The sequence below is a fragment of the Microcaecilia unicolor genome, chromosome 2 (assembly GCF_901765095.1).
Source record: "Microcaecilia unicolor chromosome 2, aMicUni1.1, whole genome shotgun sequence".
In the NCBI taxonomy this organism is placed as follows: domain Eukaryota; kingdom Metazoa; phylum Chordata; class Amphibia; order Gymnophiona; family Siphonopidae; genus Microcaecilia; species Microcaecilia unicolor.
The window spans coordinates 324,086,250-324,109,176 of NC_044032.1; the positions used below are offsets into that span (position 1 = coordinate 324,086,250).

Sequence of the window (22,927 nt, forward strand, 5' to 3'; positions counted from 1 at the left end):
ATAAATTGCTCCCAGGTACATAGCTCCCTTACCTTGTGTGCTGAGCCCCCCAACCCCCTCCCAAAACCCACTACCCACAACTGTACACCACTACCATAGTCCTTACAGGTGAAGATGTGGGTACAGTGGGTTTGTGGTGGGTTTTGGAGGACTCACATTTACCACCACAAGTGTAACAGGTAGGGGGGGGTAGTGTCTGAAGTGCACTGCACCCACTAAAACTGGTCCAGAGATCTGCGTACTGCTGTGATGGACCTGAGTATGACATTTGAGGCTGGCACAAAATAGTGTTTAAAGATATTTTTTGAGGGGGGAGAGGGGTTAGTGACCACTGGGGGGGGGGGGTAAGGGGAGGTCATCCCCGATTCTCTCCGGTGGTCATCTGGTCAGTTTGGGCACCTTTTTGTGGCTTGGTCGTAAGAAAAACAGGACCAGGTAAAGTCAGGGATGCCCTTTTTTTTTTCCATTATGGGTCGATGACATCCATGTGTTAGGCACACTCAAGTCCCGCCTTCGCTATGCCTCCGACACGCCCCTGTGAACTTCCGTTGTCCCTGCGACGGAAAGCAATTGGGGACATTAAAAAATTGGCTTTCGATTATACCGATTTGGGCAACTCTGTGAGAAGGACGCCCATCTTCCGATTTGTGTCGAAAGATGGGTGTCCTTCTCTTTCAACAATAAGCCTGATAGAGGGACTTTGAATAAAAAGATTGTGTTGGAGGCAAAAATACATTGTAGAACAGTTTTTTAGGTATATTAAAAGCAAGAAGCCAGCAAAAGAATCAGTTGGACCGCTAGATGACCGAGGGGTAAAAGGGACACTCAGGGAAGACAAAGCCATAGCAGAGAGATTAAATGAATTCTTTGCTTCGGTCCTCACCAAGGAAGATTTGGTAGAGATACCAGTGTCAGAAAAGATATTCAAAGCTGATGAGTCAGAGAAACAGAATGAAATCTCTATAAGCCTGGAAGATGTAATGACACAAATTGAAGAGTAGCAGATCACCTGGACTGAATGGTATTCATCCCAGAGTACCAATAATTGAAAAAATGACTTGCAGTACTATTGTTAGTGAATATATAATTTATTTTTAAAATCAAGCATGGTACCGGAAGATTGGAGGGTGGCTAATGTAATGCCGATTTTTTTTTTTTAAAGGTTGCAGAGGTGATCCGGGAATTATAGACCGGTGAGTGAGCCCTGACCTTGGTGCTGGGCAAAATGTAGAGACTAATATAAAGAACAAAATTACAGTGCATATTCAACAGCATACATTAATGAGACAAAGCCAACATGGATTTAGTGAAGAAATCTTGCCTCACCAATCTATTACATTTCATTGAAGGGGGTGAACAAAGATGTGGATAACGGTGAGCCAGTCGATATTGTGCATCTGGATTTTCAAAAGGCATTTGACAAAGTACCTCATGAAAGACTCCAGCGGAAAGTGGAGAGTCATGGGATAGGATGTAGCATTCTATGTGGATTAATAACTGGTTAAAAGATAGAAAACAGAGAGTAGAGTTCAATGGTCAGTATTCTTAATGGAGAAGGGTAGATGATGGGGTTCAACACCCACAAAAGGTGATTTCTCCACAGGAGAAACGGAAGTCAAATGTACAAAACAATGGATGCCAAAAAGAGTCCTCTCACAAATGGTATTTCCCAAACAAGGTCTTATTTAAATCAATAAAATGACCCGACGCGAATCGTGTTTCGGCCACAAAGGCCTGCCTCAGGGTCTATGAATAAAAACCACAAATAAATCAAACCACACATATCTTAAAATAATTATACATAAAAATAGTCAGAATGAAACATATGAAATGATTAAAATATTGTAATACAATCAAAAGTATCCTATATAATAATTCTCACCTCCAACAGGATGTGCTTGGGACCGTGCCTGCCGGAGTGGTCTGCTAGGCAGGCACGCACTGACCTCAGTGACATCAGTGACAGACAATTTGGCAAAGCAAAACAATCTGAGTGCTGGCCATTAGGAACACAGTGTTGATAGGAGAGTTTTAAAAGACTGAAGGAATGAAAAGTGTTAAACTGGAGAAGGGGGGGAGTTTCTGAAGGTCTGAAAGACGTGAACATTTGGGAAAGGAAAACAATCTGAATGCTGGCCATTAGGACACAGGGTAGATAGGAGAGTTTTAAAAGACTGAAGGAAATGACAGTCGTTAAACTGAGAAGGGGGGGGGGGGGGGAGTTGTTGAATGACTGAACAGACAAGCAAATTTGGGACCAGGAAAACAATCTCAATGCTGGCCAGTTTTATGTTTCAATTATCTTTATTAGAGCAGGTAAATAAACAGTGTACATATTTGCTCCGGTCTTTCAAGTTAACACTATTAACCAGAATGTACTATAAACATATCCCACTACCCCCTCCCTCTTTCAAACCCCCCTTCCCCCCCCCCCCCTTCAACCTTTCCCTCTACCCTCCCCGTCCAAGAACCTATGAACCTCAATCATACCACAGTATTAGTCCTCTCATCGTCTACACAGTCTCTCAATTTAAAATTCTGCTTCGAGCTGCTGGTTGTAATGTGTCCCAAAAATTCACCCAGGTTTTACCAGCTTTTTCCCCTCGACAGGGGAGAAATCGTGAATTCCACACCGTTCCAGTTTTCAAAAGTTCGATCATGTTTGTCCTCCAGGCCCCAAAAAGAGGGGGCCTAACTCTTTCTCCAGGTCAACAAAATGATCTTCTTTCCACTCAAAAACCGCTCTATGAAGAAAGGAATTAAGTCCTGGCGGGGCGAGCCCTGTATATTCATATTTGCCAAAAAGTAACAGTGGTTGTCTTTGTATTGTGCTACAGCCCCAGTACCGTTTGATTTTGTCTAGCATTTGAGACCAAAAGCTCACCACTTGTGGGCAAGACCAGAACATGTGCCCTAGCCCCCGCAGGTATTCTGGTCGCAGCGAGGGCAGGCTCCAGTGCCAACCAAACCCCGCTTTGATGCTCGGCTGGTGATATATATAGCCGCAGCGCAAACTTATATTGTAGTTCCCAATGTCGAGTGTATACAGAGGTCCTTAGGGCAAGGGCCAAAAAGGTCTGGAACACCTCGTCCGAGACCTCTGCTGTCAAGTCTGACGCCCATTTCTGCACCCTGCCTCGATAATCAATGTCCTCAGTGGAGTCTTGAAGGTATCTGTGGTGAAACCGCAAGGGTACTGTGTTCTGTGCCCCCAGTGTCAGTGCTGTGTTCAACGTGTCCTGCACATCTTCACTCAAGTTAATCCATCCCAGTTCTGTCATATAATGCTGGATCTGCAGGTGCGCCAATTGGTCTGTCCCTGGCAGATTAAATTCTCTTTGCAGTTCCTGGAAAGGTCGCACTTTACCTTCATCTGTCAGCAGTTGGTACAAGTAGTGTATTCCTTTTCTCCGCCATCGAGCGAATATCACTGAAGATGTTCCTTCTGGGAAATCTGGATTGTGAAACAGAGGCAGGAAGGGCGTTGCAGTCCATTTAAACCAATGTCTTTTACACAGCCACTTCCAAGCTGCTCTTGTTGACAGTAAAAATGGGTTGTTTCCATGTTTATGTATGAGTCCCGTGCCTGATGCGTGTAACCACCACCCCAGATGCATTGCGGGAGAGAGTGTCTGCTCTATTTGTGTGTTTGAAAATTCCTGCTGTCCCGTGAGCCAGTCTCTAATGTGCCTCATCGAGCATGCAATTGTCAGGTATCTTATGTTAAGTAGACCCATCCCCCCGTGCCCCCTTGGTTTTTGTATTATGTGCAGAGGAAGCCGAGGCCGTTGTCCTCTCCACAGAAATACCTGAATCATTTTGTTAAGTGCCAGCTCCTCTTTCTTTCTTAGGTATAAGGGAAGCATCTGGAATGTGTAGAGCCATTTGGGGACTATCAGCATATTAACCAGTCCTATGCGTCCTTACAGGGAAAGTGGACATGTACCCCAAAGATGCAGCAAGCCCCTGGTCTCTCTCAGAACCGGGATCACATTCTTATCATACAGTCGCCCTATGTCTGATGGAATGATTACCCCCAAGTACTGAATCTGATCCTCCGCCCACTGCAGCGGGAATGCGCCCTTCCAACCCCACCGCAGCTCCGGATCCAGAGGCAGCGCCAGTGACTTGGCCAGATTTAATTTAAAGCCCGAGAGTCTACCATATTTATGCACTGTATGCAGGAGATGCTTTAGAGATGTCTGAGGATTATTCAGCAGTAGCAACAGGTCATCAGCGTACGCCAGCACCTTAATCTCATGTTGCTGGAGCCTGATGCCCTGTATTTGTTCGTGTGTTCGGATCTCATTCAGCAACGGCTCTAGGGACAACAAGAATAACAGTGGGGAAAGTGGGCAACCCTGTCGCGTCCCTTTCTTAATGTCAAACCCCTCTGTTCTTATCCCATTGACTAATATCATGGCTCGGGGGTCAGTGTATAGTGTGGTGATAGCCTTCAAGAGCCATCCAGTAAGACCTATCCACTGCAATGTTTCAAACAGAAAGTGCCATTGTACCCGGTCAAATGCCCGTTCAGCGTCAAGGCTCACCGCCAGCCTTTGTGATTTTGTGTCAGGATCTGCTAAAGTGGCTAGGATTAATTTGTGCACGTTAAGGACAGATTGACGCCCTCGAACAAATCCGGCCTGATCTTCCTTCACTAGCTGTGGCAGCAGTGGTGCTAGTCTATCTGCTAAGATCCGAGACAGCAGTTTTGCCTCCATGTTAATCAGTGAAATTGGTCTGTAGGAGCTGGGTTGCAGCAAATCTTTTCCTTTTTTTGGTATTAAACTGATGAGAGCCGTGTTGGCATGTAGTGGGAATCGGCCTTTCTCTACTACTTCGTTAAGGTATTCTAATAGGGGTCCCAAGATCTGCAGTTTCAGCATCTTGTAAAATTCACCGGAGAGACCATCAGGTCCCGGTGCAGAGTGCATCTTCAATGCGCCTATAGCTTTCTGAAGCTCTTTTGCCTCTATCGGTTTATTGAGGGGGTCTAGTTGCTCTGGATGTATCTTCCCCATGTTAACTGTGGCTAGGTACTCAGCTATAGCCTTCCTGACGTCTCTCTCACCCTCCTCTCCTTTGTAGAGCTTAGCAAAATGCTGTTGAAATACCTGCGCTATCTCGTCTGGATTGTTGGTGATCCCCCCCGATTGTCTGCATATAGCAATATAATGGGACTTCCTTGTGCCTTTCACCAGCCTCGCTAGCATCCCTCCCGCCTTATCTCCAAACTTATGCAACCTGTACTTCCTGAATAGCAGGGATCGTGTCGTGCGTTCCTGAAGTAGGCTGTTCAACGCCGCTCTAGTGGATGTAAGGAGTTCATAATTTTGCTGCGTGGGGTGTCTGCCATACTGCCGCCTTATAACCCGGATCTTCCTTTCCAGCTCCACTATACCCTGTGTTATCTGCCTGTTCCGTCTACTTACGTATGCTATAATCTCTCCTCTGAGTACTGCTTTAGCAGCAGACCAGAACAGAATGGGGTCATCCACGTGTGCCTGGTTATGTGTTTGGTACTCCTCCCATTTCTTATGTATGTGCTCTGTGAACGCTTTTGAGGTGTACAGATATGCAGGGAACCTCCACCCAGGGGATTGCTGAAAATATGTTGCAATCTCTAAGTCCACCCATATAATGGAGTGGTCCGATATCTCTTCAGGGCCTATGACCGCTCCCGTTATTTTCTGGAATATGTCAGGGGAGGTTAATATATAATCCAAGCGAGACTGTGAATGGTGTGCCCTGGAGATGTGCGTGTAATCTCTTTCATCTCCATGTAATATCCTCCAGGGGTCAAGAAGGCCCACCTTCTGACAAAAGGAATCTAGGAGGGACACCTCTGATAGGGCGTCAGGGCGCGCTTGCCTTGACCTATCTAACACTGGGTCTATCACTTGGTTCGTATCTCCAGCAATCACTATTGGGAGGGATGCATGAGTATGGCAAAGGGCCAACAGCTGAGCGTAAAAGTGTGTAGCTGAGGTGTTAGGGCCGTACGCTGATACCAGTAGCATCTCTTTTCCTTGTAAATTGAGCTGAATTCCAACATATCTCCCTTCTCCATCTTTGAACAGCATTTTCGCCGCGCCCATCAGTGATTTGTGCAGCAGAATTGCTGTCCCTCCTCTCCTACCTGTTGCTGGGGAATAGAATACCTCCCCCACCCATCCTCTTTTTAGCTTATCACTTTCCTCTTTGGATAGCCTCGTTTCCTGCAGGCAGGCAATGCCTACCCCATGACGTTTAATAGCTGCTAGGATTTTGGTTCTCTTGATTGGGGATGTGATGCCGCCTACATTCCAAGAGATCAAACATGTTTTAACCACCTTCTCCTTGGTGTCTTGGAACTTGCACTGATAAATACCTTTGAGGCCTTTGTCTCCCAGGCTCCCAGCCTAGCCCGAAGACATCTCTCTCCCCCTCTGCATCAACATGTGTATTTCCTTCCTGCCTGCTTCCTTCCACACCGGCCACCCTAGACTTCTTTGTGTAGGTTCCCTCTCCAATTTACAATACCTGAGGATACTTCTTTTGCCTTTGCTAATCCCCCCCTCCCTTCCCCACCCTTCCCTAACTCCCCTCCCCCCCCTATTAATCTCTACACTCCCCAACATGCCCTAGACAACAAATTGTGTGGGAGCCCCTGCCATGCCCGAGGCCCCCCTACCCGATCCACCACATTGTGTTGTGAACCAGCTCTTTACTGTGTACAAATGCAGAACAATCATTAGTATTAGTTCTCACCCACTTTGGGTCTTATAATCGTCCTTATTCAGACCGCTTTGCCGCCTGTTTGTTGTTCCCTCTGTTTCCGGCGCTGTTATGTACTCTTTGGCAGCAGCCATCTGAATCAAAGGGCCTCCTTTGCCATCTTGCGATTTTAACACTGCTGGGATAAATCAGCATGAACTTGAATTTGCAATCCTGTAGTCGCTCTGCACAGGGGGGTGAATTCTATCGACGGTCCTTAAAGATACTGAAAGAAAGTCCTGAAGATTCTTATTGTCTTTCCTCATTCAACTTTGATCGTCCCGCTTTAAGCGTTAGACCCTCGCAGAATCTCCATCTTGTGCAGGTAATGTATGTACTTTCAGTATGACTGCAACGCGGGCTCTGGGGGGGCCATCTTGGTGCGGCCCACTCGGTGTATTCGGATCTAAGCACAGCACATCCTGCATGGTACAGACAGCGCAAATTCAGCATTCAGCCACCTTTCGTATCACCGTGGCCAGCACCGAGTCATTCACCGATTCTGGTATACCGATCAGGCGTAAGTTGCTCCTTCTGGCCCGGTTTTCTAGATCATCCACCTTCTGTTGCAGCGCTTCGACCGTGGACTGCGTGTTCCGGAGCCGACCCTGCACTGGGCAAAGCGCATCCTCAATCTCTGATACTCGCCGCTCTAGCTCCCCAGCCCGTTGTGTTACGTCTATCAGACGCGATTCATATTGTTCTAGCTGTGCCGAGATTTATTCCAATCGCGGCTCCAATGCTTGCGTTACCGCGTCGGTCAATTGCGCCAGCTGCGCGGGAGTAAAATTCTGCTCACTTCGCTGCAAGGCCTTCTCCTCGGAGGTATCCGCCATCTTTGCCTTATCTTTCTCCTTTTTAGCGCTGCGTGGCGGCATTGATTTAGTTGCTGTTTCTACAAACTTATCCATTGGTTGTACTGCTTCTGCTGATATGTTAGTTCGCTTGTCAACCGTTTTCTGCGGTTTTTATGGTAAAATCAGGCGTGGGGGCCCCGGAGAGCAAAGACACACGTCCTACTCTCTCAACGCATCACGTGACTCCTCACATAGGACAGTTTTAAAAGACTGAAGGAACCAAAAAGTAGTTCGGGTGGGGGGGAAGTTCTGAATGAATGAAAGAAATGCAAAGTTACGAGAGGAACACAATCTGATGCCAGGCATTTGTACACAGGGTACATAGGACACTGAAAAAAAAAAATGAAGGACATGAAAAGTATTACATCTTGGGGAGGGGTGAGTGAGGAAAGCGGTGGGGTATCCGGAGACTGGACCCACGGGGGTACATAGACCTTTGAAAGCCTTAAGGAACCCAAAGTGTGGGAAAAGAGGAGGAAAAGGAGGGGAGGGAACGGGGTGAGGGAATTATGAACAGGGGAGGGGTCCCTGTCACACATTCTCATTCTCACACACACACTGTCACACAGACAGTCTCACTCTGTCACACACCCCCGCACATTCACTCTGGCTCTCTCTCTCAAACATACAACACTCCCAGGAAAAACCTTGCTAGCCCGCCCGTTTCATTCGTTCCAGAAACGGCCTTTTTTACTAGTATAATATAATAGTTAACACTACTGAAGAAACGTACCTATAGACCTTTGGTGTAAAAACAATAGTCTAGAAAGGTTATCTAGAAAAAAACGTACGATATATATATATATATATATAGATATATATAGATATAGATATATATAGTATAGATATTATATATATCAAAGTAAATCATGAGACAATAAGATAAAAAAGATAAAAATGTTACCCATGAAATACAAAAACTATCATCATTCAGAACAATATATGTCAGAAAAAAACACTTTGCAGCATACAAAGATGTCAAAAAAAAAAAGCTATACATTTAAAAGTCAAATCAGGAAACACTTTAATAGAAAGATGTAAAAGACATCGAACATACATAAACCTGTTTACATATGTATTGTAGTGAAAACCAAATGAAATTTGAGATAACTATCACCCATGGAGATTACAACAAGGATTTTTAAAATATATATTATCAGAAAAAAATATATATATATAGAAAAATAAAAATGGAAAAACCAAAATTAATATGAATAGATGAAAAACAAATGATATTTGATACTATCACACATGAAAATTGCAACAAGGATTACAGAAAAAAGTATATATATATATATTATATATATATGTCAGAGAAAATATATATAGAAAAATAACAAATGAAAAAACCAAAAATACATGAAAATAAATATGACATAGGTTCAAAATAAATAAAATTAAAAAAATATGAATTGTGAAAATATAAGGAGATGATCACAGACAAAATTCATCAGAAAAATGAAAAAAAGAAGGGGGTAAATTATAAAAATAATAATAAGTGAAGAAAAAAAATAATAATATGAAAAAAACTCTATGTACCTATATAACGTACTTAAAGACATGAAATAAAACATGACTCATACTAGATCAACAATGAATAGTTGAATATGACCTGAACATATGCATAATTGCAAAATCTATATAGACCACGATTAAGACATAAAACATGGAAAGGGGCTAAACATATATTATATTATAATATATATTAAAAAGGTGATACCACAGCACTTGCTCAATGAACCCGATGTAGCATACCAGTATATTTTCTATATATTTTGTACCATATCCGCTAAGAAAACTCTGAAATTGCTGTCAACTTAATTTAATTGCACCATATACCTCCACTGAAAAAAAAAACACCCTGAAATAGCTATAAGATTAACTATAAACTGGCATAATGCCTGAAACAACGTTAAACAAGCCAGGCAGGGACAGTCCTACGCGGAAAGCAGACCCAAAATAGTGATTTCAGAGTTTTCTTAGCGGATATGGTAGGGGTGAGTAAGCATATGGATAAAGGTGATCTGGTCGATATTATGTATCTGGATTTTCAAAAGGCATTTGACAAGGTACCTCATGAAAGATTCGTGAGGAATTTAGAAAGTCGTGGGATAGGAGGCAATGTCCTATTGTGGATTAAAAACTGGTTAAAAGATAGAAAACCGAGAGTAGGGTTAAATGTTCAGTATTCTCATTGGAGAAGGATAGATAGTGGGGTTCCCTAGGGGTCTTTGCTGAGACCACTGCTTTTCAACATACTTATAAATGATCTAGAGATGGGAATAACTAGTGAGGTTATTACATTTGCTGATGACAGAAGGTTATTCAAAGTTGTTAAATTGCAAGAGGATTGTGAAAAATTGCAAGATGACCTGGGAGACTGGACATCCAAAATGGCAGATGACATTTAATGTGAGCAAGTGCAAAATGATGCATGTGGGAAGAGAGAAAACCCAAACATTGTTACGTGGGGGAAGGTTCCATATAGGAGTCACCACCAGATGTCATAGTAGATGATATATTGAAACCCTCTGCTCATGTGCAGTGGCGGTTAAGAAAGCAAATAGAATGTTATGAATTTTTAGGAAAGGAATGGAAAACAAACTGAGAAAGTTTATAATGCCTTTGTATCGCTGTATGGTGTGACCACACACCTCGAATACTGTGTACAATTCTGGTCACCGCATACTCAAAAAAAGATATAGTGGAATTAGAAAGGTACAGAGAAGGGCAACAAAATTGATAAAAGAGCTGGGATGACTTCCCTATGAGACAGGCTAATGCAGCTAGGGCTACGTTCAGCTTGAGAAGAATATGATGAGGGGAATATATGATAGAGGTATTTAAATAATGATTGGAGTGGTACAGGTAGATGTGAATCGCTTTTTATTCTTTCCAAAAACACTAGTTTCTAGGGGTGTGCAATGAAGCTACTAGTATTAAATTAAAACAAATCAGAGAAATTATTGCTTCACTCAGCAAGTAATTAAACTCTGGAATTCATTGACAGAGAATGTGGTAAAGAAGTTAGCTTAGCAGAGTTTAAAAAAAGATTGGATAATTTCCTAAAGAAATGTCCATAACCATATTCTAGGATAAGCAGCATAAATCTGTACTTGTGACCTGGATTGGGCTTTGTTGGAAACAGGATACTGGTCTTGATGGACCTTTGGTCTGCTCCAGTATGGCAATGCTTATATTTTGTATGACCCAAGAGTCTGTACTGGGATCTGTGCTGTTTAAACGTATTCATAAATGATCTAGAGATAGGAATGGCGAATGATATGATCAGATTTATAGATGACGCAAAGGTTAGTGAAAAGGATTGTCAGAAATTATCTTGTGAGATTAAGGGAGGTGGCATCTAAATGGCAGATGAAATTGTAATGTGGAGAAGTGCACATGGTGAAAAATAATCCTAAACTACAGTGTACAAAATGCTCTATTAGGAGTCACCACCCAAGGAAAAGATCTTGTGGTCATTGTGGATAATACATTTAAATTTTAAAATGAATGATGTGCACTTGCAAAAACAAAGCAAATAGAATGCTCTGGATTGTTGAAAAAGGAATAGAGAACAAAAGTGAGAATATCATTGTACCTCTGTATCTGTTTGTGTGCAATTCTCCATTTCAAAAAGGATGTAGCAGAGCAGAGAAGGGTGACAAAAATGATAAAAGGGTGAGAACACCTTCTTTAAAGACTATGCAGGTTAGGGCTCTTCAGCTTGGAAAAGAGATGACAATTGTATAAAATCCCGAGTGGGGGTGGGGGAATGGTTATGTAGGGGGGAGTTGTGTAAAACTAAACTGAAACTAAACTTCAGTTAATACCATGCTAGATTATGGAAAATAAAAATGAGAACTTTTTTTGTAGAATGCAGCTATTTGAATGGATTATATGTGGCTTTATCTAATTGTATAATATCTGTTTTTAATTTTCCCGCTAGGAACTTGTCAGACTTTGCATAAGGCTCTGGAAGCAGCACAACAGGAAAAGAGAGCCTGCAGCACCTACCTGGCTTGCAACCAGAAGGAGAAGACCGTCTGGAGCTGGTGCGGCACAAAGTCAGACAGATTGAGGGAGCTGGGGAAACAAGTGGAGGCCCTGGAAAGGGATCGACAGGAGCTGAGTGAGAGCCTTGCACAAAAGGAAGAGCACATCACTGAACTGACAGAACATGTTCAGTTGCTGATGCAGAAGACAGTGCCAAGCAGCAGTACATTGTCAAGTTGATGGATCATATCAATAGCAACCAACATTAGCTCTGAGAGAGAGACTGAGCCCTTTCCCACTGAGACCATTTGCCAGCAGCTTGAAAAGATAGAACCATCTCCAGGTATGGTGCTCTAGTCAAAGATAGGAAGACAAGCAGTTTATAAGTTACTAGCGGCCGATGATCAGAAGCAAATGCGGGTGTTGGCTATTAGCGCCATACTAGCACCCACGTTTGCTACTGCCCAATGATCAGAAGACCCTGAGTGCGTGAAACATTTGCTCGGAGAATCTGACCCACAAGTAGCATGCAAATGCATGCTAAACAAGAATTTATTATTCCTCCCCATTGATCAGTGGCCAGCATGCCAAACATTGGCGCCCTGCCATTGGCAAATCCTACATCAGCTTGGATCTGGCGTTAGGATTTGCGGAACATTGGGGAAGAATGGGGAGCCCTGTCCAGCATACATTTGCATGCTAGCAGGCCCCCCCATCCCCCCAATTGAACCCCCTCCTGTAGGAGCCTTGAGCCCCCACTCCAAGCCAGCAACACGGGGGCTGGAGGTCCGGCGGACCTCCATTTCCCCCAACCCCCCCCCCCCCATTAAGCCCCCCTCACCCCCCTGCAAAAGAAAGCCCTGATAGCCCAGTGGACCATCAAACGCAAGCCGCCCCTCCAATCTGGTGGTCTAGCATCCCCCTTCCCTGCCCCCCCCATACTTAGTGGTGGAGGAGGAAGTAGTAGAACTCCCTATATGGTGGTGAAGCCCTGCCCATCTCAGCCAGGATGCACTGGCAGGGCTGGGTGCCACCATTTTCAAGGAGGGTGCTGGAAGAGGAGGAAGTGTACTACTCCCTTCTCCACCACTAAGGTACAGGGGTGCTTGGGAAGGGGGGCCGCTAACCACCAGTTTGGGGCACTTGATGTTTTCAGCCCACGGACTTTTTGGGGGGAGTGCTAGAGGGGGTTAGGGGTGGATCTCCAGCCTTCCGTGAAGTTGTGTCGAGGGGTTTGTGAGTGCATGTTCAGGCACAATCCTCCTGCACTTTTATCCTATGATCAGAGATTATAGCATGCTTAAATTTGCGTGCTATTATCTCTGATCATAAGGGTGGTAAAGCCCCTATTTTTAGAGCACTGTTTGGAATAGTGCCGGGCTTTTATAACCTTAGTGATTATCTGCAGGAGTACCCACATGAGATGAGGGTCAAATTTCAGATATATAATTAAGGGCGAAGTAAACAGACTTCCTAAAATTGAGAACGCTGAAGTGCGATGATGGTTCTCTACTCAGCCAGTCACTGTTAATATGACTGATGTGCGAACTGAGCACTTTTCAAAAATTTATATAGTATAAAAATATTTTTTCTTTTAAACAAAAAGTATCAAATGAAAAAGAAAAATTGATTATGGTACACATAAATCAATGTAGAATATGTATACAGTATATGATTTACAGATATCTTGAATATGTGTTGAATTGGTAAGATAAGTTTCACAAGAAACCAGAGGTTTGTTTTTCTGAATAATGTAGCAAAAAAAAAAAAAAAACCCACCTGTTCTCTGTCTGTGTGAGATCAATAGGGTCTGTAGCCTGGTGTTTGCTTTTTCCCCCTGGCAAGCAGGCTGTTCTCTGTCTGTCTGTGTGAGATCAATAGAGTCTGTTGCCAGTCCCCTGCGACCATTCTCCTTTCCCCTATCTAGAAATAAACTTACAAGAAGCAATAGTTTTAAGGCAGATGTATTTTCTTCCCTATTTTTTTAAAAGAGAGATCCTAAGAAATCTAATTTTGCTTTTAGACCCATTCACACAGGCAGAAGCCTGTTCACGTTCCTTTTTTTCAAAGTCTGTTATAAAAAAAAGTTCTGTTAATGAGTGGGGTGCCGACGAACACTACAAAGTACAGATCCTGTCTCCATCATTGTTTGTAAAGAGAGTAAAAATGTCACTGGGAGAAAGATTGGGTCATGCTGAAGCACTGTTGAAGTCCAACATCAAGTGTGCCATTGATCTCGTGTGGCTGAAGGTTTTAGCATACCCGGCAGAGCTTGTTACCAACCTGGAAAACCTCTTTCTGGGCCAGTTGCCTAAACTCATCGTCCTGGGGTTTGTAGACAATGATACCTACAGCGGGTCCTATGGCAAAAGTCCTTTTAATTTTCAACATTACAATATCAACTTTGACGCTCTGTATGTGGATGGCGAACAAGTGTCAGAAAAGCCTCTTCAACCAGACTTTGAACACAGTCATTGCAAGAGAGAATAAATATAGCTGGTACAAGTGACTGATAAAAATATGAAAAATAGCGCTTTAATGATCAACTGTATGGAATTTTACAGAGGTTATACTTTGCAGGCTTTTGATCTGTCACCTGACCAAGAATGCACAGATTACTACTTGATCAAAACTGGTAATCTGCATGCAGAAATCTGTTTTTCGAATGCTCTGCCCCGCACCATAAACATGATCGCCTATGAGGTGTTTGACAATGTAATAGAAGTTAACCAACGAAGAAAAGTCATTTTTGACTACATGTAAAACAGTGAACACAGTACATAAGTAATGCCACACTGGGAAAAGACCAAGGGTCCATCGAGCCCAGCATCCTGTCCACAACAGCGGCCAATCCAGGCCAAGGGCACCTGGCAAGCTTCCCAAACGTACAAACTTTCTATACATGTTATTCCCGGAATTGTGGATTTTTCCCAAGTCCATTTAGTAGCGGTTTATGGACTTGTCCTTTAGGAAACCGTCCAACCCCTTTTTAAACCAAGCTAACCACCTTCCACCACGTTCTCCCGGCAATGAAGTCCAGAGTTTAATTACACGTTGGGTGAAGAAAAATGTTCTCCGATTTGTTTTAAATTTACTACACTGTAGTTTCATCGCATGCCCCCTAGTCCTAGTATTTTGGAAAGCGTGAACAGACGCTTCACATCCACCTGTTTCACTCCACTCATTATTTTATATACCTCTATCATGTCTCCCCTCAGCTGTGTCTTCTCCAAGCTGAAAAGCCCTAGCCTCCTTAGTCTTTCTTCATAGGGAAGTCGTCCCATCCCCGCTATCATTTTAGTCGCCCTTCGCTGCACCTTTTCCAGTTCCACTATATCTTCCTTGAGATGTGGCGACCAGAATTGAACACAATACTCAAGGTGCGGTCACACCACGGAGCGATATAACGGCATTATAACATCCTCACACCTGTTTTCCATACCTTTCCTAATAATACCCAACATTCTATTCGCTCTCCGAGCTGCAGCAGCACACTGAGCAGAAGGTTTCAGTGTATTATCGACGACGACGACAACCAGATCCCTTTCTTGGTCCGTAACTCCTAACGTGGAACCTTGCATGATGTAGCTATAATTCAGGTTCTTTTTTCCCACATGCATCACCTACAGATTTATCGTTTGCTGAAGGAGGACCTGTATGTCGCAGAATTGTTTTTAGATGTGTTAGCCAGCAATTGGTTACTTGGGCAGCGCTTGCAGTGGTGACCTTTAGTGATAGTGATAAATACCCACCCACACGACTATCCTGGTTAGCCATCTACCTGTCTCAGAACGGCGTCAGCGAGTTTTTTAATTCTTACGGACACCCCCGATAGTTTGTTTCCTAGCGGTATTATGGACTTTATACAGAACCACCATGAAACCATTGTGTAACACAACAGACAGTTACAACACTCTCTATTGATTATCTGTGGTCACCACTGCTTGTTTTTCTTACACCACCATTGTAAAGACTTGTCTTTTGAAGATGTTTTACAATTGTATTATGTAATGTTATGTTTAGAGCTATTCTCATGACGAATAAAGTCAGACAGAGACCAAAAGACAGAAAAGGGAGGTTTTAATTACTCACTACAACAGGAGTTGGTATCTGTAGCAACAAAAATTCTGAGGACTTTCTAAAAAATGATGAAATGTTGTTACAGTTTGTGAAAATAACGAAGTGCTGTGTGTGTAGATCTTTTTGAAGTCTTTTATAACCAACAGAGATGTGTTTCCTACAAAGAGTGCCATATGGCTTATAAATAAAATTCTGTAAAGGAATCACATTTCTCACGTCATATGTCTGTGCACACAGTATTTTTTATTACAACTATACATATTACATATTTAACCACTGTCATCTGTTCAATCCAAACGGTTTCTTATAGGAGAGGCTAATATATTTCACACATTTCTTTTTCTTAAGGGGAGGAGTTTCTTCATTTTAAAAGGGGTGGTGAATTTCACAGAAACCTCAGTGGGCTTTTCTTTAAGAATTTCAAGCAAATGCCTGTTTCTCGCATTGCCGACTACAGTTAAGGGCATATTGAATTCAGCCATGGAGCTCATGAATTTCTCCCAATCAATCAATTTCCTTTGTTGGGAAAAAGAGGGTGTGTCTGTCTAGCCCTGCAAACTAGGTCGAGCTGATTAGACTCACTGATGGAATATCCCTTGTATACAAAAGTCCCATTGGCATCCCAGGTCGCACATCCTTGTTTCCGGATAGCTTGTCTAGCAAAACTTTGGCGTTTTTCCTATAACATTCACCAATTCTTTTTCACATTTCCTGAAGAACAGGGTCAGGAGGTCCATCATTGTCTAGCGACACCTCCATCTTTTCAGGACTTTTTCGGGGAGATACAGACCTATTTTTCTTTTTCCTTTTCACACTGTCCTGGTAAACGACATGCAGCACTGTAATACAGCTGAATAACGTATAGACTTTTCATAGTCAGTTAGTCCGGAACTTTGAAGAATACTGCTCATTTCTTTATTGAGCCTTTGAACTACTAATATTTTCATGGGGTTCTGGAGGACCTCTTAAATGATCGAGGTGCCAGCTAGGAACCAAGTACATCTTTTTAGTGTTTTGCATTACCGATCAGGCTCATGATGAGCGGTAAGGTGAAGCTTAGCAAAGGTCCAATAAAACTCTCAGACTGCATCACCAGCTTCTTCTATTTTTTAAGAGGTATCCTTTGTCCCCAAGACTCTTTATTGCACGCTTATTTCTTTTCAGGACACTAATCTGATACTGTGATAACGGTATGTTATCTTTCAGAATGTTTAGGGCTATCTCCACTCAGTGGCTTACCTAGGGTATTTGACACCCAGGGCTAGTCATTTTTTAACACCCTCCTCCAAAATCCAGTACTAGACATACCGAGAATACAAAACACTCAGGACCTATAGAGCAATTCTCCCATATAATAAGCAATCATTTCTACGAGTCGTACAAAGTGTACCTAGGAAAAGGAAGCATCTTAAACACTGCAGTGAGCACTAGAACCTTAACCAGCTTATTTTCGAAAGAGAAAGATGCCCATATTTCGACCCAAATCAGGAGATGGGCGTCCGTTTCCCGTGGGGGCCCAAATCGGTATAATCGAAACCCGATTTTTGGCGTCATCAACTGCAGTCCGTCACGGAGACGAACAAAGATCACGGGGGCGTGTCGGAGGTGTGGCGAAGGCGAGACTGGGGCGTGGGCCAAGGAGAGATGAGCGTCTTTAGCTGATAATCGAAACAAGAAGGGCGTTTTTGACGAGAATTTGGTCCGCTTTATTTGGACCCTTTTTTTTCAGGTCCAAGTCCCAAAAAAGTGCCCCAACTGACCAGATGATGTTAAATTCTTTTCTGTTTTTAAAATAATTATGTACAAGACTCTCCCAATAGGTAATAATTTTTCTTTTTATTCAACTGTCAATACCATGACAGAGCTATGTAAAGAACTTTTACATAGGAAGCAAGTTATACATAGGACAATCTCATCAGGTACAGAGATGAAGTTGCTTGCTAACAATTTTTCTGTCTTTACTTATATACAGAATATTTTGGCATTCCTTTTGTTCTTTTGCATACAATGTTCTTTACTTAAACTTTGTATAACCTAATTGCTCACATCTGTGTCCTGTTATTTTTCCCTTATCTTTGTCCTTGCTTTTTCTTCTAACCACAAATCAGCATTTCTTTTATCAGACATTGTCTGTTCCTAATCTCATATGTCAGGCGAGGCTTGTTCTTTCCTGTGTCTTACACAATTCAGCTTTCCGCTGACCATGTCAAGGTTATTACTTTCTCAGCTTTTTCTGAGTCTCTGTAATTTTCCATCTTATTTCTATACAAACCTCCCTTGAACACTGTTTTACAGTGTTCACCACACTATAGTTCTGCCAGCATGTTTGAGCCAGTTTAGGATATGGGAATTTTTCATCATTCCTTCCAACTGGGCCGTCGTAGCCACAGAACATTTTCTTCAAGTGTATGTAATTTGGACAATCAATTTTATTACATTCATACTGCCTTTTTGTGGTTAGATTACAGATATCATTCTACTGTTTCCTCTTGTTGTTTCACTTTACTATACAGTACATTTGTCATATTCTGTACGTTGTTAATTCTTACTTCCTTCCTTTTCCATATTTTGCATGTCAACAAACAATTCCAAATAACCAAAGCAATGCTGACCAATAACACTATTAACAATGGATGTGCTATCCAATTAAAAAATTTATTTGCTGATGGGGAGTGTCCTGTCAATGGATCCCACCATGATGTGCCGTTTACTCTGTATCATTTCACTCATAACTATCACCTGTTTCTCATCAGGACTGCCCGAGCCGTAATTATATTCACATCTTTATGCACTTTCCTTATCATTTCTTTCACTTCCTTACTGTTGTTCAATATTTCATATAAGTGAGTCATATCTACATTTAACTGTGGTTGTTTTAACAAAGTATAGTTATACTGTTCATATACTTATCTATCTCCTCTGGGTACAGCCAATATGTTTGATTTTCCACTGCCATTTGCTTATATTATAAAAACAATCATTGATAATAATATTATTCATATACGCAAAAAGGCATTGTTTTGTATAGTCTCATTGTTATGAGTAATAATACATAGCGTCTGAGGTGCTATTTCAGAAAAGCTTTCATACTTTAAATCAAACATTATCATTTCACAGTTTTTATTCCATTCTCTGTAAATAAGCATTCTTCATTTATCTCACTTTCCCTCGGGCAGACATATCCTAGCGTACTTTGTTCGCAATTTTCTAGAGAATGTATCCTATTTTCGTTGTCAATATATTTCCCTCTTAATTTTGGACTAAGCAACCAATTTTCAAATCCTATTTTTATTAATAATGGTTTCAAATAGAATTTACAAAGCTGCATTTTTTTACTTATCTGATACCTCACAATTACTCCTGAACAAAATTTTTCTGTACACTGACTTTGTCCTTTCTTTGTGCTGTACCAATATTTTGTTCCCTTTTTTTCATTTGTTCCAAATAGTTCATCAAGCACTCGTGTCTGTCCAAGAAGGAGACCATTTTGAACTTGATCTTTCTGGTGTAGTGCAAAAATATATTGCATGTTGCACCATGTTTTATTCAGGAATTTCGTCACTTTTTCCCATGTAGCATTTTCCCATTGTATTAGTTCTTGTAATACATCATTATGTCCCATTATAGGCATTTCCCATAATTTTACAATCTTTGGTATTCGTGGCAACCATCTTCCAAGTATGTGTAATTCATCGTTCAAATCTGTGCCCAGGTCACTTAAACGACTATATAATGTTTGGGTATCCACTGTATTTAAAACTCCTAGTCCAGTACCTGCACCTCCCAGCAAGGTATCATACCAAGCCCGACGATGTCTGCATTTTGGTAATATGGGAAATGTTATATTATAACTTATAGTAAGTCTTTGAGGACTATAAGCTACCCACTCACATGTGTTTGGTCGTCTAATTATTGTGTCATTTATTTCTCTTAATTCTGCTTCTTTTTCTATCTTTATAAAATGTACCCAATAGGTTCCGTTAACTACTTCTGACCCATTCGTAATCATCAAATGTACCTCTTCCTTTATTTCAAATGGTATTTGTGTATTATTACAATTTTTTATATCTTCTATCCTTTTATTCCAATTTATATGTTTCCAAGTAAATGGCCAATATCCCTTCGGTTTTTTACAGTAATGTATTTTTGTGGCGTTAGTGATAGTAAATTAAAGGAACTCTTTAGAATTACTAATTGGGACCAAAGTGCAATCTTTTCATTCTTCGCATAATTGCAGTATGTTCAAGCCAAACCTCCGATGGTAATGGAGAGTAGTATTCCAGAAAGTGCATGTGGTACCACTGTAGCATGTCATGTTATCCTGCTTTCGTGTCGCCCTCTCTGATTCCAACGTGAGATTGCCCACTAACGTATTTTTTTGTATCCTAACAATAGACATGGCTGGTGAATATCCATTCACCAATAGTGATATCATACATACCCACATTACTATGAGTACACTATACATCATTGTCTTTTATTGTCCTTATATCTGATAAATGTACCCAGGTAGAGTGATCGCTAAGTCTTGCTGCAGTATGAGTCAATTCTTTTATTCAAATGGCCCTACGTAAATTGGATCTTTCCAGGTCTTGTGGGTGAAGTTCTTCCTTAGCACCTTTTGTCCTATAGAAAAATGAGAACAAAATGTCATGTTAGGTAGTTTCTTTGACTCTCTGATTGCCATATCCGTAGTCAAATTTACTATTGGATTAACTTGTTTCCAATAATTTGTTACTCCCTCCAGTGATTGATCCACATGCACTACAGGTATCCCTCTTGGATCTCGGCCTGTATGCAATTGGAACGGGGAGATTTGTAGTTTTGAGCTTGGATGACTTCTCAGTTGTAACAAGGCAAGCGGTAATACATCCAGCCAAGTATACTGTTTTTCATTGTTTTTATTCAAAGCCTTTAAAAGAACTCTAAGTTTTGTTTTGATAAGACCATTGTAGCGTTCCACTAGGCCATTTGAAGTAGGCCTATATACTGCCACCTGTCTATGCAGTATACCACAAAGTTGAGTCATATCTTTCACCAAAGCATTTACAAAATGACTTCCATTATCTGAAACTAATTTTTTTGGACATCCATGTGCTGGTAGTATATGATGCAAGAAAGTATTCACTACCACTTGAGCATTTTCTTTTGTACATGGAAATGCTTCTACCCACTTTGTAAATGCATCCACCCAAACTAAAAGATACCTTTTACCTTTTACCGGTATTACCATATCTGTAAAATCCAGGTGCCATTCTATACCTGGTCCCGATGGAATGGGTATGGATCCGGAGAAATCACTGGTCCTCGATGTACTATATTTTAGAACAAACCATACAATTTAATACAATTCGTGTGGCATAAGCAAATATATTTGGATGCCAAAAAGAAACTTCCATAGCTTTGCTCATGTCAGACGCTGGTAAATGCAACGTTATATGCCAATTATAAAAATTATTTATCAGTTCTGAAGTGGAAATGCAAATTTTTCCACTAGGGTGTATCCATTTTGTTTTTCCCGCATCCATCTTACAATCTAGATTTTGCCATTTCAATTTTTCTTGTTCAGTAGGAGCTACCCTTTCTTGTGTGGGATCTGGTGGGAATGGTGTCTCACCAATGTCCCCTGTATGGGATCGCGTATGTACCATTATTTTATTCTGCAACACTTCTTTTGCTGCTTTGTCTGCTAAATCATTTCCTTTTGCTTCAAGTGTATTTTCACCAGTATGAGCTGCCACCCATACTATGGCCATTTTACTACCATGACTTTCTCGCTCACTTAAGATTTGAAAAGACATGCTGCCAAGTTTTGCAATGTTGCAAGGGCTTTCCATTCGCCGTCAAAAATCCCCTCCTCTGCCATTTTAACAGATGATACTGCAGAGAACTCACGACATATGAGCTATCCGTATAAATAGTACAATTCTGATTAATTTCAGTTTCTTTTAAAGCGGCACAAACACCCATTAGTTCAGCTTCTTGTGCCGTGCTGCCTGCTGGTGCATTATACTGTAATTTCCTTTCTACCTTCAAATCTGTAGCATATAAGGTTACTTCTAATGCTGCAAAGGACGATTGGGTACCTGACTGAGCTGCATCTGTGAACCAATGCTTACCATCTAGTTTGTCTAATGGTGAAAAAGACAGCATAAAAAATGAAGGTATGTTAATCAATTGTTCTATCTCTTTTTCTACCTCTGTTTCCATACAGAAGATTAAGTCCATATTATTTTTCTGTTCCTTTGTCATTGGTTTTGTTTCTATATCCTGTCCTATAAGTACTGCTTGATATTTTCCATATCGTGTACTTGTAAGTGCTGCCTGGCTATTAGACAACATGTGATGTATGGTATGATCTGTATGCAGAACAATAGGAGTATGTGGCATAACTGCTCTCCATTTTTCTATAGCGGCAACTAATGCCACTAGATATTTTGACAACGGAGGTAAACCCTTTTCTACTGCACTAAAACTTCCTGATAAATATGAAACAGGATTTGTAAATTCCTTTTCCTGATTTACCATTGCAGCCCATGATGTTCCCATATCCTTGGTCCAAATGTGTACTTTCTTACAAGGATCTACCGTTGCTAGAGGATTATGATGTGACAAATATTGTACAACAACCTTTATAATGTCAATATCTCTTTTTGTTAATTCTATAGCAGTTTTTAATTGAGTTCCTGCTGGAACCTTTAGATGGCGGTACAAAGGGGCAATAATCTGCGAATAATTAGGAATCCATTGTCTACAATAATTAAAAGATCCTAGCAATCCCCGTAATTGGGTTAATGTACGTGGCAAAGGTGCCTTCAGAATTTCCTGTAAAGCCTCACGTGTTACTATTTTTGATGTTCCTGATATTGCTTGTCCCAAAAACGTCACCCGAGTACGGGCTACAACACACTTATCCCTATTGCATTTGTATCCTGCCTGCAATAGTTGTTGAAATAATTGTTTTGTCCAATATATACATTCCTCCCTTGTGGGTGCTGATAGCAGTATGTCATCAACATAAACAAACAAGGAAATATTGTCGGGTAAATATTGTCTGAAATCAGATAAATCTTTCAATATTTGCTTAGAAAAAACAGACGGACTTTCTGTATAACCCTGTGGTAACCGTGTCCAACGATACGGTGTTTCACCAACAATAAAAGATGTTAAATCTCTTGACTCTTCAGCGAGGGGTATAGAAAAGAAAGCATTAGACAGATCAATGACAGTGTTAT

The 22,927-nt window shown here is 41.4% G+C and overlaps 1 protein-coding gene across 1 annotated transcript in view; it reads left to right on the forward strand.

Moving 5' to 3' along the window:
* TBC1D2 (TBC1 domain family member 2) overlaps positions 1-22,927 on the forward strand; it is a 692,224-nt gene that overhangs the window by 362,597 nt on the left and 306,700 nt on the right. Inside the window, 7 exon segments of the mRNA XM_030194342.1 lie at positions 3,381-3,392; positions 11,577-11,642; positions 11,645-11,698; positions 11,700-11,817; positions 11,820-11,869; positions 11,871-11,945; positions 11,947-11,955. Coding sequence (XP_030050202.1) covers positions 3,381-3,392; positions 11,577-11,642; positions 11,645-11,698; positions 11,700-11,817; positions 11,820-11,869; positions 11,871-11,945; positions 11,947-11,955 — 384 coding nt within the window.